This window comes from Ruditapes philippinarum, unplaced genomic scaffold, assembly GCF_026571515.1.
Source record: "Ruditapes philippinarum isolate M1 unplaced genomic scaffold, ASM2657151v2 ctg2125_1_1_1_1, whole genome shotgun sequence".
NCBI lineage: Eukaryota > Metazoa > Mollusca > Bivalvia > Venerida > Veneridae > Ruditapes > Ruditapes philippinarum.
In genome coordinates, this window is record NW_026856260.1 from 111046 (window position 1) to 126506 (window position 15461).

General features: G+C 32.1%; 1 protein-coding gene across 2 annotated transcripts; it reads right to left on the minus strand.

The window, feature by feature from the left end:
- Positions 1-1917: 1917 nt before the first annotated feature.
- On the minus strand, positions 1918-12190 carry LOC132746005 (elongation of very long chain fatty acids protein 7-like). 2 transcript variants are annotated; one of them, XM_060735045.1, is made up of 8 exons: positions 12122-12190; positions 7955-8025; positions 7506-7693; positions 6528-6608; positions 5769-5825; positions 4943-5048; positions 3532-3668; positions 1918-3116 (listed from the first exon to the last, which is right to left on the minus strand). In XM_060735045.1, exons 2-8 carry the CDS (start codon positions 8010-8012, stop codon positions 2859-2861), a joined length of 885 nt encoding a protein of 294 aa, XP_060591028.1. In that variant the 5' UTR covers positions 8013-8025; positions 12122-12190; the 3' UTR covers positions 1918-2858. The 2 variants fall into 2 exon arrangements, with proteins under 2 accessions (XP_060591028.1, XP_060591029.1); XM_060735046.1 differs by having other exon boundaries at positions 12103-12176.
- Between the last annotated feature and the right edge of the window lie 3271 nt (positions 12191-15461).

Genomic DNA, 15461 nt, shown 5'->3' on the forward strand with positions numbered 1-15461 from the left:
CAGCAGAAACTTGGGTTAATTCTGTTTCCAAAATAAATGTGCAATGCCAATAAACAGGTGGCAGGTTTTAAAACATGTTAAACAGTAGAAACAACAACAGGTAGGTGAAAGTGATATAATCAACAAAATAATACATCACAAAGTGAATGAAGCAAAGTGACATAGTAAATGTAATCATCATGTCTCTACAATAAAAAAAAACTACCTGCAAAAACCGAAATACTTTTTTTAAGTTGGGACTAGGTATTAACTCTGAATGTCTCCAGGGGTGTTTGTGCGCGTGTTTTTTTTTTTTTTTTGCCAAAAAAAGGGAAAACAATAAACAATAGTTAAAGTAATCAGAAAATATTCACAATCCAGGAGTCGATTTGCAGGTTTAAAAAAAAAAAAAAAAAAAAACAACATGCGTATATCTTTCTTTCCATTACATACAGTGTAGAGCATATTTATTTTTATTATATATAATTAAAGTTTTCGTAAACCCTTAAAACCACACAGGTCTTTAAATTACCTTAAATAAGTCAAACTTATAAAGTAAGGATACTAAAAAAAATGCCCTTTTAAAAGAGACATAACCAGCCCTATCCCGTATTTGTTGTGATAAATACTAATACATGTGATTATTCATAATTAAAGATTAAAATAACCTAGCAAAAGATATGTAAAATAATTCAAGGAAAAATTAAAGTAATACATGATATGCAAGAATTACAAATACATGTATAAAATACACAATGAAGCATACAGCAAACATATGTTTTTGTATCAAATATTCTTACTACATGTTTATTGTCATAAGGAAAAGTGTTAAACAATTTATTTGATAAGTTAAACAAAACTGAAGTTTTAACAAAATTTAACTTAATACCGTGACTTAATTTAATATGAATACCAAATTTATAGGTTGATTTAAGTGGCATTATGTGGTATTCAAGAGTAAATGGTGAGTGTTCAGGTAAAATTAAAATAACTATATTTTGTCATATTTGTTTTCGATTTTATATCAAACGTCACCAGAGTAATTGTTTGTTTGTTTCATTTTACGCCTTTTCCCAAGAGTATTTCAGTCATATAGGCGGGTAGTTTCCTAACCATCGTTCCTGGAGAGTTACACCAGTACTAGACTACCTTCCTTCGTGCTAAACTACCAAAGCATCTCCATGGGAATGGAACCCACGCCAGAGGAATTAAAAACGCTCGTGAACCACGAAAGTATCTATAAATATCCCTATGAAATTATCGGAAATGTTCATCTTATAAAAAGACTTTTTACATGTAAGGCGATTTTTATATTTTATCCTTAACATGTGTAATAGTAAATTATTGATTAATCGCCAATCTTTTGAAATATATAACTAATGTATCACAGCTTGACAGTGAAAAAATGAGCATAATGTCACTTCAAGGAATAAGGTTAAAAGCTCCCTGATATATTTATTCTATTTTGTTCATTTTTAGGCTCGCATCTCAACTTCTGATATAAGCAGAATAAAACAAAATACTGACACTAAATATATTTATTATATACTTATAAATGAAATATTGAGAAATATTGATGAAATAAAATGTGTATTTTCATTTTCCGTATTTTCACTGTAAAAATTTATTTTTCACTGCAGTGAAACATATTTTCCGTATTTTCACTGGTGTCTTGCTGGACTACTTTCTTTTAAATTCTACCAGTACACAAAATTTAAGGGAAAGTTTTTCAAATTTTATCGCAAAAAAGAGAAAAATGTACATAATAAACAGAAAATTCAAGTTTTTTCTATAAATACATGATTTATTTTCATCTTGTGGCATGAAAATTACCATATTTCACTCGTGGCTACCGCCACTCATGAAATATTTATTTTCATACCACTCGATGAAAATAAATCATGTATTTATAGAAAAAACTTGAATATCCTCTATGTATTTTTGATCTCCTCTCTATTTTTTGTTAATAACTATAAAAATATATATAAAGCAAGGATATTTTGCTTAAATAGAATATTTTACCCACTATCCGAAATATATTCAATTTTTCACTCACACCTTAATATAAGTGTTTACATGTTCTATAATTTGGTTTCATATAACCTTCACTCAATGAGCAACATGGTACTTTGTGACTTGTGATAGGAAATCTCCAGATCCATGCAGTGTAAGGGGCGTGCCCGGGAGGTGTAAGGGGCGTGCCCGGGAGGTGTAAGGGGCGTGCCCGGTAGGTGTAAGGGGCGTGCCCGGGAGTCAGAAACACAGTCACTGTGTAAGCTTGCTGGATAGCCCAATTATCATGTGCTACATATTTTGGTGAAAAAAGAATCAAATAACAAAAATAAAGTGGTTTGAAGTACATGACACACGGAAAATATTGCTTTTTATCCCTAACAATGTCTTGATACAAAAGACTTTTAGCCAACAGATTATTCATTTTAACAAATATCCTAAACAAGATACACTTATAACACTTCAATACAAAAGAATTGCTTCACTAACTAGTGTAAAAGATTTAAAAGGGAGCTAATTAAATACAAAAATATTTAGAAAATTCTTATAAAATACAGGCACAGAAATGCATTGAATTGAAAAACTATATTAAGGCAATCGTTATTGCAAATATATATACTATACATGAAATATTTCTTCTAATTTTTTCTTATATTAGTAAGTTTGTAAGGGAAATTCTGTTATAAATTAATTGTATAATTTTCTTTCCACTGTGAAAACCAAAAGCAGAATCAACTGAAACAATATTTTTCCAGATTTAGAAAAGCTCTGACCTATTTATCTGATATTCTTGTTCTAGTGAAATATATTGGATATTTTTCACTCTGTACAATAGGGAAAAAATAAAATACTAGGGCTCTCAATCATCAATGCTTCTTGTGATGCTTAGCTCCATGTTTTCTAGAAGAGGTCTCCCCGTTGGCTGTAACACTTCCATTACCCTGATTATCTTTGCCCTTTCCTGCAGCTGGTTGCTTTCTATAAGCTTGAACGTAAAAGTTTGCGAACATCACCAGGAATATAACAGCGTACGCCAATATCCAGTAGGCAAACAATCTCGGGTAATTACAGTCCTTCATATACAGTAGTTGTACTGAGTGAATTGTTACCAGGAGAAACTGTATCTGTGAAATGATAAACAATTTTTATTGAAAATTAAATTTAGGTTATAACTAAAAATCAAAAACAAAAGTGCCATGCCAATATAGTTTTGTCACAAATGCTCAGTTTATTACTAGTAATATTATTAGTTAATAGTAAACATTTACATTAAAATCCAACAATTTATGATAACTCAATCATCAATACTCAAATTTTTATTTGTGCCATGTAAAATGAAAATCTAAAATCTCTCCATGCCTGTAAGAAAAATGCTCTGGATATTTCTTTGGTCATAGTTCATTGGCACCAACACTACGTCTCATGGTGTTGAACATTTATATCAAGTTATATTAAATCTATTCATACATGTAAAAGATAATGCTTCGAACAAAGTCTGGAATTTTACTTGTGTGTAGAAATATAATTAAAAACACTTACTATTTGCATTTTTGTCATGTACTTTTTCCACCAGAGGTATTTCTGATACTTTGGTCCCAGAGCTGCCAGGAAGTAGTAAGTGTACATCATAAGGTGTATAAATGAGTTCAGAAGGGAATGAAATGTTCCAAATCCACCTGAAATCACCAAAATTCACTATAACCAATTATACCAGTTCAATAAAGGATGAAATGTTCCAAATTAAACTGAAATTACCAAAATTCACAATAACCAAATATGCCAGATCAGTAAAGAATAAAATGTTCAAAATCCACCTGAAATCACCAAAATTCATTATAACCAAATTTAACTGTTCAGTAAAGAATGAAATGTTCCAAATCAACCTAAAAACATAAAATTTCTAATAATGAAACATACCAGTTCAGTAAAGAATGAAATGTTCCAAATTCACCTGAAATCATCGAATTTTGAATTACCAAACATACATGTTCAGTAAAGAATGCAACTTCACAAATTCATAAGAAACTGATTAGATAAACAGATAAAATAGTATAGCCTTTTTGTAGTGTTACAGGTATTGGTAGCAGCTATGTAATAAGCAATAATGAATATTCATTGAAATAAAACAAGAATCTTTACAAAACTATACTAATACTAATATCAAAACAGCCATATAGGAATTGACTCTTAACCTACTTGAACTTTTGCCCAAGCCAATCAGCCAGGCTTTTAAAATCGTTTGTCAAGACTGGTAAGTTTATGCCTGTTTAGACAGCATAATTCAGGACCCCTGATCAAATAAACTAAAGGTGCCTTTAATTCCATAAAAAAAATAATCATTCTATTCAGCATGATGTCTCTGAGACATTTATGGTATCAAAGTGGAAATTGCTTTCAACAAAGATCATCTAGTCCTTGACCTTTGAACTATTGATCCTTAAACAAAATTTTCTTCTCATCGTAATAAATTCTATTGGCTCTGGGTCAAATGTCAATCATGGTATTGAACAGGTATTTTTTATATGGCGTAATGTATTTTTCTTTTATGTAAGGGTACCCTGACCTAGACCTCTGACATTCTGTCCTAAAAAATCAAAAGTCAATCTAAGGAACAAAATAAGGGTTCTATTATCAATACTTTGGTTCTTGCTTGTAAACTCATTATTTCAATTTAACTGATCTTTTTTTCAATATGACATATGTGTATATATGTTGTGTATATGTTGCGATGTTGTGTATATGTTGCGTATGTGATAACTGTTTATATGTTGTAATTACTGGTATCTTGTGTACATCAGCTGAGGCTCATATGGAATCAGAAGGCTGAATGTGTAAGCCTTGTTAAATAAAGGCAATTCTAACCTACTAATACTAAACAGAAAGCCTGACAGATCAGAAGGACAGGGCAAAAAATTCTCCATATAATGTCAGATATAAGAAAATTATTTACCTCCTACAAAACGTACTCCAAACCACCACGATGCTGGCATAATTGCATGATGGAAGACATGTAAGAAAGAACACTGGTTAAACTTCTTACGGAGCACAAAAAATATCTGAAATACAAAAACAATAAACATAACAATACTTCTCTGAAAATCTATCTCTGATTTTTTTTTAATCAATACTCAGAATATGCATTAATGTTTTGTTATTATCAATACATGAAAAAAATATTAAAGATCCTGTAACACAATTTTTTTTATGGTTTTAATTCAAACATATGATGCTCAAAGTAAGATTTGTCAATATTGTAAGTTCCAATAAGCATTATTTGTAAAGATATTACCGAATTTACTATTTCATGTAAATAAAGGGAGGTAATTAGAAATTTATTTTCTATAAATTCAAAGTCTAATTTTCCAATAAGAAATGAATGCATATAATCAATTGATTACTTATAATGTGCACAAATATTTGCAGTACATATTTTACATATTCTTCGATGTTTGAAACTTGTTTTATTTGCATAATAATATACATTTCTTTAAAAGTGGTATACACACAGGTACAATATTAATTACAAAACAGACAGGATCTTTAAAATTTTGTATTACACTAAATTTTTAGCACCAATTTGTAATATGTTAATTTAAAATCAATCTAAAAGGCTTTAGTAAATATTGATTACTTGTACATAATTCATGACAATTGTAGTTAACAACGCAACATAAAATATTCTAAGTAATTGAAAAGATACTATATATGGTCTGACACTTGAGGGGTCTCACAATACAAGTCTGACTGTACATACATATAGGTTATATTCTACTTACTGTATCAAAAAGTTCAATAAATTTGGAGAAATAAAACCACCAACACACATTCAGCATCTGCAATATAAAGAGAACAATCAGGTTAGTAATATACATGACACAGTATTGATTTTTCACTTTTTTGGTTGGGCTTCAGGCACATAAACACTGTTAAGGTCAAATGGCAACTTTCCAACTTTACTGATGGAGGAAGACCTCAGGTGTCCCTCTGTACATTATTTCAGGCACAAACAGGCACTTATGAATAGAACCATAGGCTTTCCATAAGCTACCGTGATAGTTTCCTTATGTGAAAGAATCCAATTCCCTGGCAGGACTCCTTAGTGGTAAGGAGCTATAGGTTTGAAGTCAACTACCTTAACCACACAGCCATGAGCTCTCCTCTGAGCTGAGGGAAATTTGATTTTATACACTTTCAATCCAATCAATAATTACAGTCCCTATGACCTGAACATTTCAAGCAAATCAATTTAATTTATGAAAACTTTCATTTTAGGTTGGATGAATCTTCAAATTTATGTTCAAACTCCTTGGCATCTTGCTATTTTCATTTAAGTAACATAACATACTATAAATGATTTTATAATAGACTTATTATTGTAGTGCGTAAAATGTTTAACAAACAATTATTAATTGTTGATAATGATAATATATATTTCTGAGTAAGTCAATTTTTGGCAAAAGATGGTTTGTTAAAATATTCTACACAATTTCATGCTTAGTGATTAAAATAATTAGGTTTAAATACAGAAAACTTACTCGCATTGCCCGAGGTGAGGTAGAGTAATCAACCTCCTCACAACCAAAAGTATACCCTGTAAACCAGCCTGCCATACCAAACTGAAAACATAACAAATTTTTTCTTAAATTTGTAAAACATCACTAGCTGATAATGAATAACCTACATAGCATATTATATTTTTTTTGAAAGCTGCATTTTTTTTTGAAAGCTGCACACCTCCAGATGAGCCAAAATATATCAAGAAATTCAATCTTTAGAAAAATGTATTAAAATCTTAAGAAAAGTAAAAAGATTCAATATCTAATTAATAATTAACATGTTATGTGTGTTTAATGACTGATTTTGCAGTATCAATCACTATAATTCTACTGCGTAACTAACACAGTAAGAGGTATTTATGTATATTTTGACCTCTTTTTGGTAATATACGTGGATTGTAGTGCAGGTTGCAACGTGTAAATTAATTTCTTTGTTCACTTCACAATATTTTACTTTTGAATACATTTTCCAAATTTTCATGAAAATTAGCATGAATCTGGAGGCATGCTGCTTTAAATTACCAAAATGTTTTTGTCTGAGCTAAATTATTTAACATTTTACAATACTTAATACAATACACACCGCTTCAAGCAATCGTTGCTCGGCAAAACAGCACTTTTGTTCATATACTACAATCCAAAATATGCACAAACATGTATAAAGCTAGTTTTAGCATAAATGACCTTGACCTCAACAAATCCCATGGAAGTAAGAGGACCACTCAAGGTATGATCTTACAATATCTATAAGACATCAGTCAATTAATACAGGCTGTATGAGCAAGTGTTAAAATCTATTATTAGCACCTAGCAGTGACCTTGACCTCAGTGAGGTGCAGTGACCTTGACCTCAGTGAACAAACAAAAGGTAATGGACCACCCAAGGTATAAATATGAACATGTATACTACAAAATGTTGGTGAAATTAACAACTACCAAAAAAGGCAAAATACAAACCTCCATAAAACAGTAAGTTGACAGACAAACCATGAGCAAATTAAACACAAGAAGGACTTTTCTCATCTCCACTGGTTTTCGATCTTTCATAATGGTTGGCCCCAATTTCACAAAGATAACGTATGCAATACATATCACAATACTTGATATTGGTGATGACATCATAAACCAATCATCCACACGAGGATCTATAATAAATAAACAGAAAAATAATTCATGTTTATTTCAGCTATATCAATAGGGTTACATTTGTAACAAGATTTTATTTGATATCAACAAAACAAATGAAATTAGTCATAAATATCAAGATATTCAAAATAATAAAATGTTATTGAAACTAACTGTAGTTCGTTTATATAAAACATTATTCGATAACATATGTTTTGGTAGTCTTACAATGATATTATTAAAAAACAAAATTGGTTTTCATATTATAATATAAATCATACCTTTCTTTGCCCAAATTTCATCCCAGAATTTCACAGCTCTAGTATACATGTCCGCCATCTTGAAATATTTCCTGCAAATATAATTTTATATCATTAACACATGAATTTTTAGAAAAATTATAACATCAAGTAAATTATATATGTTTATACAAGCTGTGGTGCCCCTGCTTACAATCTGAATATTTCATAACACCTTTTTAATAATTTAGACTAGCTCACATATTGTTCAGTTTAGCACAATCTCTCTGAAAGTAACTCACAAGGACAATTAACAGCTGACTGGCAAATGAAATAAGAGCCGTGTCTTTTACTGTCAGACTAGTGCTGATTTTGACCACTGCTGTATACATGACACATTGAACCTGGTGCTTCTGTCCTAAATGAATGACTTAAACTTTGACAGTCATGTATAAAAGTAAAGATGAAATGGTTAAATCCTTATATAATATGAATTGTTCCATCTCAGATCGCTAGGATATGGTTCACACAAACTTAAAAACCTGATCTTTGACCTTCCATATAAATATACATTAGTGAAATTCATACATATTTGGTCAAACAAAGAAATACAGCAAAAGATGCGGGTTGACTTGCTTTGTACGAGTCAGATGTTTGTAAGGCAATTAAGGATAATACACATGACAGTCTTAATGCAATTTAAACTGCATGTCTGCTGCTGTCTCTAAGACTGATTTGTTGACAACACACACTATTTAACAGTTCAATGTAAATCTGTTCAGTTGAGAGTGCAATTCTGCAAGAGGGTTCCTGATTTTGACAGCCCCAGTACAAAATGGTCATGATAGCTCTGCACCGCCACTCTGAACAGCCCAAGCTACTTGGCTTAATTAACTAGGTCTAGGAACATGGGAACAATCCATCCCCGGGTCAAACTCAAGCAAACAGGACGTTTCAGCCCCAAACCAAATCGGCCCCTGTGCAAAAATCGGCCCCTAGACGTTCCGACCCTTTTCTGCGAGACGTTTCGGCCCATTTTTTTATTACAGTTTTATTACAGTATAAAAGGAATTTTTATACTTAAAATCGTTAAAAATTGTAGTATATTGATTGATTGATGGCACACAAACAATTATGACATTTTAATCCTTAATTGATAATCCATTGTAGATCTATCAATCGCTATTTAGATAAAAGCCTTTTTTTCAAGGTGCAACAATAAATACACCTAATTAAAGACAATTAATCTTTAATTTATAAGACAGTTGACAATGCAAAAACTTTTTGATTAACAAAATTAATTACAAATATACTTCAAAAATCATTATCTTTTGATCTCTTAATCATTTAGCTAACACTTAAGATTTATGTTTTTCTCAAGGTTTAACAAATTAATTATTTAAAGCGTATTGCTAATCAGCCGTTAGTAATATCAAAGATTTTTTAACTTATGATTTGATATAATTTCTTGATAATATATGCTTTGATTGAAAATCTATCACTTTTATGGTAAAAAATGTCTGTTTACAAAGTATTGTTTGTTTTATCTTATAATTTTTTAACTGTTATGTGTTGTATTGTACCATTTATTTAATAGTTGTTGATAATAAATGTTTGTATTGTTCTGTGTCTTGCTTTTTAATCGTTCAAATTTGTAAAAAAAAACTTGTTGATAATGATCAGATAAAATATGTTTCAGTGTTCGTGTACTATGTTTTGTTTAATAAAGTTTATGTTCTGTTTGTTTTGATTACTATCGTTGAGTGACCTGTTTACTCTGCCCTATTTCGACGCCATTTATATTTTGCCTCAAAATTGATATAAGCGGCCGTTTACGTCACTACTGTACTACGCTATAGCAAAATGGAATTCCTCTAGATGGTTAGGTAACAATATGTAGTAAGTAAGACCCTCAAAGGTAAGATTTAGCATGTTATACCTTATTTAAGAGATTTTTGTATGATTTCACTAATGCAATTTTGATCCTCACTTTACTATGTCATGTTTTCCTTGAAAAAATCGGCTGGAAAATACCTCCCTGTCTGCTGACCTCATTTCCTTATTCTCAGGTCACGTGGCAGTAAAAATTACCCAAAAGTGTTGTTTTTTGCGCATTTTTTCACCCTAAATGCAACCTGTACGTGTTGCAGATTTTTTTACGGTTATAAATCAATGATTGAATGTTAATTGAAAATTAATTGGATATATATTTATCTTATTTGGATGGAATGAATTGCAATATTTTTATAAGTTGCTCCACTAAATGTATTATTTTGTTTTTGCAGGTTCAACAAAGAAAGTAAAGGTGCTATTTTCCAACCTATAATTTTCAGCAGAGGAGGTCAAACAGACTAGGGCTACCGTCCAAACCACTGTAAAAATACAACAATAGCATTTACCACATATAATAATGCTTTATTTATGAAAGAAATAAAGAATAGATAAACTATTGTTCACTTGTTGATACTTTCAACTTTGCAGGTCTATGCTCTTGATTTGGTGAACAACGTAAGTAAAAGTATTATGGTGTACAGTCTCCTGTAGTGTGTAATAAAATTAGCCAATCAATGGCGTTGTTTTAGGGCACTCTCAATAAAAAAGGCCGCTCCCAGATGAAGTGAAAGTAGGATTGTTCATGAAAAGGAATAGCTGGAAAACAGCTTAATTTACCCATTTCATAAAGGTTAGAGATTTTTTTAAAATGTGAAAACATTTTATACAATACAATCACATGGTTTTAATAGACGCAAACAAAACAATCCTTAAGGGCGTCGAAACTGGTCACTCGAGGATACTATTTTAGCCTCATTCAATTAAAAATCATAATTTAATTATTCAATTAATTCTCTCATTCCTTTTATCCTTTCATTTATTTATATGCTATTAAAATTCTGGTATAAAACACGTTAAGGTAAGACTTATTCTTTACTAAATATGGGGCCGATTTGGTGAAGGGCTGAAACGTCCGGGGCCGAAACGTCTTGGGGTAATTTGGGGCCGATATCCCGGGACAACCAATATTCAATCAGTTAAGCTGTTTTTAGCCAAGAATAAATGGAAAGGGAAATTATACTTTAAATTCATTTTAGCTATTAATGCATCTATTAACACTTATTCATTTTCAGGTTGGTACATTTTTAACAAGTCTTGATCTTTCTTAAAAATTCAATAAAAACAATATGACCCACTCAGGTTACTCCCAGGAATATTTTAACCTAAATTCAAACAGCAGGGTAATCACCATGGAAAATTTGTTAAAGATAAATCAGGTCCACTAAAAATTGTAGAAAATTTCACAATAGTCTATTCAACGATTTTCAACAGTTTATCAAGATTTTTAAAAAACTTACACTTAATGTTATAACATATGTACAGCACAATGCCTTGGTATGACTACTGTTAATGTGTATAAAAAGGCAGTTAAAGGTGTCACTTCTAAGTACGCTATTTGGGGTGCAAAATGATAAATGCATCCAATCTTTACAGCCATTTTACCTTTCCCACTTTATAATATTAGCAAATATGGAAATTTGTCTAGATCTGCTAGCTGGTATCGCTTACAAAACAATTATTCTACAATCATCACATGAAAAAATTTGATAACAATATAAGATTTTATAAATAAGGACCCCCATGTAAAGTCTGATGAATATTTAGTGGTACATCATATAAATAAATGTTTTAAATACACCTAGGACTGAGATAAATGGTAAAACTCTTTAGCCAATACTTTATAAAAAAAATTAACTTGCTTAGAAAAATTTTTACCACTATTTTAAACAAGTGACTATTTTGATATAGTGAAAATTGGACAATTTATATTGTGTCACTTAAAACAAACAGTTTCTTATTGTTTTTCTGAACAGTGCTGAAAACATCTGACAATTAATCAAGTGTGGCATTTCTGCAAGTTTTAAAGTTAATACAACATGTGACTTTATGCAATTTAGTCAGGCATGACATCAGTGCCACAGAATAAAGAATGTGTTTGAATTTAGGTTGTGATTGAAAATTGGTTGTTTCGGGATACGTCTTGGGGCCGAAATGACTCGAAATCAAACTCAATGTCCTCTAGCTTTAGCAATTTATCAAATTCTACTGAAAATTATGTACTGCTATCGTTAATATGTTACACAGGTACCACATCATCGGAAATGAAATTAATTTAAAACTGCATAAGGTTTAAGTACTTGAAAGCTATTTCTTTACCTGCCCGAACTTGGATAAAGTTTCCAAGACACCACGCCTCGAGCGATGAAACCTAAACAAATCCGAATATGCCGGGGTTTCCGGTTAGTGTGACTAAAATACGCAACGGTGATATTTTTGCGCAACGGACGCAATGGGGCAACGGAGTGCAAAATATTTAGCCGCTTGGTCCTTACGTTACATTATAAAGAAAGTTTTAGAATTAATATAGAATTATTCATAAAAATATTTATTTTCAAACTAGAGGTATTTATCTGATAAACATGTGTGGCCGTTTAGGTTTAGACAACGTGATTCGGGGCTTTGGTATTGAACTAATATATTGTTTCATACTATACATTGTATTTTAGTTACTGTTTGAATCTAACTCTGGAATTTTACTTTGGCAACCTGTTTTGTCCCTTGTGATCCACCAACTTATTCAGGGTTTGAAAGACTGGTGCTGGTATTTGAAGTGGTTGAATAGTTCTGCGACAGAAAATACATATTTTTAGTCCCAGAATAATAATTGTATTTTTTTTCTTTTTCTTTTTTTTTAATGTTTTACATACCTCCCTGATTATATATGTGTTTATAAGCTTTTTTGTATAATTTTTTGTGTTATTAATTTAAATCTAGATTTAAATATATTTTGTATTCATGATAATTAACCCATGATCATAGGGTAGTTTTGAATAAAACATTGACAGAAAGGTGCGCAACCTTGAGACGGCCAGTAGCAAAACCACTAAAAGGGTGTTTAAACCGGTTAAAATGGCGCACCAAACCATAATTTTAGCCTTAATATGTTCCTGTGAGTAGAGGCAGTGTAAGAAAACAAAACTGTTCCCGCCAAGCGAAATTCTCACAGTTGCTATGGTTACAAGAGGTTAAATTGATAAAACAAAGAAATGCTTATATAAATACATAGAAAAGGGAAAACCAATAGACTCAGTTAGGTGAACATAATCATAAGAGGAAAGCGTAGTGCCCAAATATATATTTGCATTATGTTTCAATATAGTTTAGTCATAACCTCTCTCATGAAAATCTTTTGGCCTAACAAGATCTCAAACGATGAACTTCTTAGAAAATGCCAGGCAGAAGATATGAATACAACTGAGGACAGGCGTTGGAGATGTATTGACCATGTCCTACGAAAAGAGCCACCCAATATAACTTAAACAGCCTTACACTGGACACCTGAAGGTAAAAGACGAAGAGGAAGACCGATCTTAACCGAAGATCACATGGCGGCGCACTGTGGAAGCAGAGATGAAAAATGCAATCTAATCCTGGGGAAGTCTTCAAAAACTGGCGAAAAACTGACAAAGGTTGAAGAACTTCGTTGCAGCCCCAAACGCTAGTCTGGAGTTCCTTCCCCTTATACTACGCTATACTACTTTCCGCAGTAAATGTAGGCAGGGAACCAGACTACCCCACACGCCAGAGGGCAGCAAGTAAGTAAGTCTCTCAACGAAACGTTTGATATTCTTTTCCTTAAGAAAAGTACCATGACCATTACTCTTTCACAATTTATAAACCACATTTCTATAAAAGTAGAATTGCTTACATATACCAAGCCGCAAAGAGGTTTTCAAGATTTTCATGAATTTAGATATGAATTCCAAATTTCGATATCAAAAAAATAAAGAAGACAGTCCTGCTGTAAAAGATTGCGGGTAATATAAGAATTTTTATTATATATAAATCATATTTCGAAACTAATATTTTCATTTAGCACTTTTTCGTATAGAAGCGTATTGGCGCCATTCTAAGACCTAAATTAAGGCGCGAGGGAATGACGTCATTTCAAACACGCGACTTGTCTTATGGTCATGTGCAATACATCGACACGCGCTTTTCATGGAATGGCACTAACGTGTCACATTGAACGTTCCATGATAACCGCCATATGAACACAGCTGCGGATGTTTCAAAATTCTAAATTTTACCAGTTCATGTTAAATGTTGAATTCTGCTTAAGCCGGTGCTAGGGGGCGTGGACGGTAGTTTACACAGTACCGTCCATGAACAGGCTCAGTCAAACCGAGCCTGCAACATTTTCAATTTTGTCGCGTTGGGCTTTCTTTAGGGATTCTTATTTTACTCTATTTTATCGCAACATCAGCGTCGTTTGTGCCGTGTGGAGGCTGTAAAAAATCGCCCCGTACATTCAATCAGGGATGTTATATTTCCGATCCGCACGACATTTTTGTTGTGCTTGTGGTATTTTAGTTCTTTCTATTTGGCTTCTTCTTGTTGGGTGGTTCCAGTATTCCTCACTTGAATACTGTTTGAATCACCCTAAGGATATGAGGCTTGCTTTTTAAATTTGTCTTTTGACGTTATATATGTGATATGCAGGCTTCATAACCTCAGATACCCTTTCAAAATTCCATTTTATTTAGTTCCGCTTATTGTTTTCTCGTCTAGGGCACACGCATCTTTTTTTACCCGGGGACCATATGCCGCTTTTCATGGAATGGCACTAACGTGTCACATTGAACGTTCCATGATAACCGCCATATGGACACATCTGTGGATGTTTCAAAATTCTAAATTTTACCAGTTCATGTTAAATGTTGAATTCTGCTTAAGCCGGTGCTAGGGGGCGTTAACGGTAGTTTGCACTTGGCAGTACCGTCCATGAACAGGCTCAGTCAAACCGAGCCTGCAACATTTTCAATTTTGCCGCGTTGAGCATTCTTAAGGAATTTTAATTCACTCTATTTGCATGGTGAGTGTAAGACCAGTTTTTCTAGTATCGGCGTAAACGGTAGATGATCCCGTCTGATATGCAAAAATTCACTTTCTTACCGTGAATGTATTCACTGAGCTGCGAAGGGGTACATCTCCGTTCAATTATGGAAAATTAATTATATGTATTAAAATCAAAATCACCCGTTTTATAGAAAGTTTTTTCGTGTGTGTTTTGGCTGAATTTAGAAGAAAGTAGTCTGACAAGCCACCAGTGAAAATATGGAAAACATGTTTCAGTGCATTGCAATGAAAAAGGATTCTTATTGTGATAATACGGAAAATGAAAATGTGCATTTGATATCGTTTGATATTTTTGGACAATCTCCAGAAATATACATCTAAATTTTATTACGTAATATACAACATATCCGGAATAAGCTTACTATATATATTCCTGGTTTAAACCCCGGTCTAGCCAAACTTTGTAACATACTTAGTATCAATCCTCCATCCAAATTTGACCAAGTATTTATATCAATTTATTCACCATAAAAAAACAGAAATAGGTCATAAATGCAAGTTATAGATACTTGCAAATAACGTAGAATCGCAAGGATAGTGAAAAGTTATTTTTAAGGTCGCAAAGCTTGGCCGATCG

Excerpts from the sequence above, each read along its gene's own strand:
- LOC132746005 (XM_060735045.1), bottom strand. The coding sequence starts at position 8,012 with ATGGCGGACATGTATACTAGAGCTGTGAAATTCTGGGATGAAATTTGG. Across the intron at positions 5,049-5,768 it reads TTATTGAACTTTTTGATACA|ATATTTTTTGTGCTCCGTAA; the intron begins GTAAGTAGAATA and ends TTTGTATTTCAG. Across the intron at positions 3,117-3,531 it reads ACATGACAAAAATGCAAATA|ATACAGTTTCTCCTGGTAAC; the intron begins GTAAGTGTTTTT and ends ATCATTTCACAG.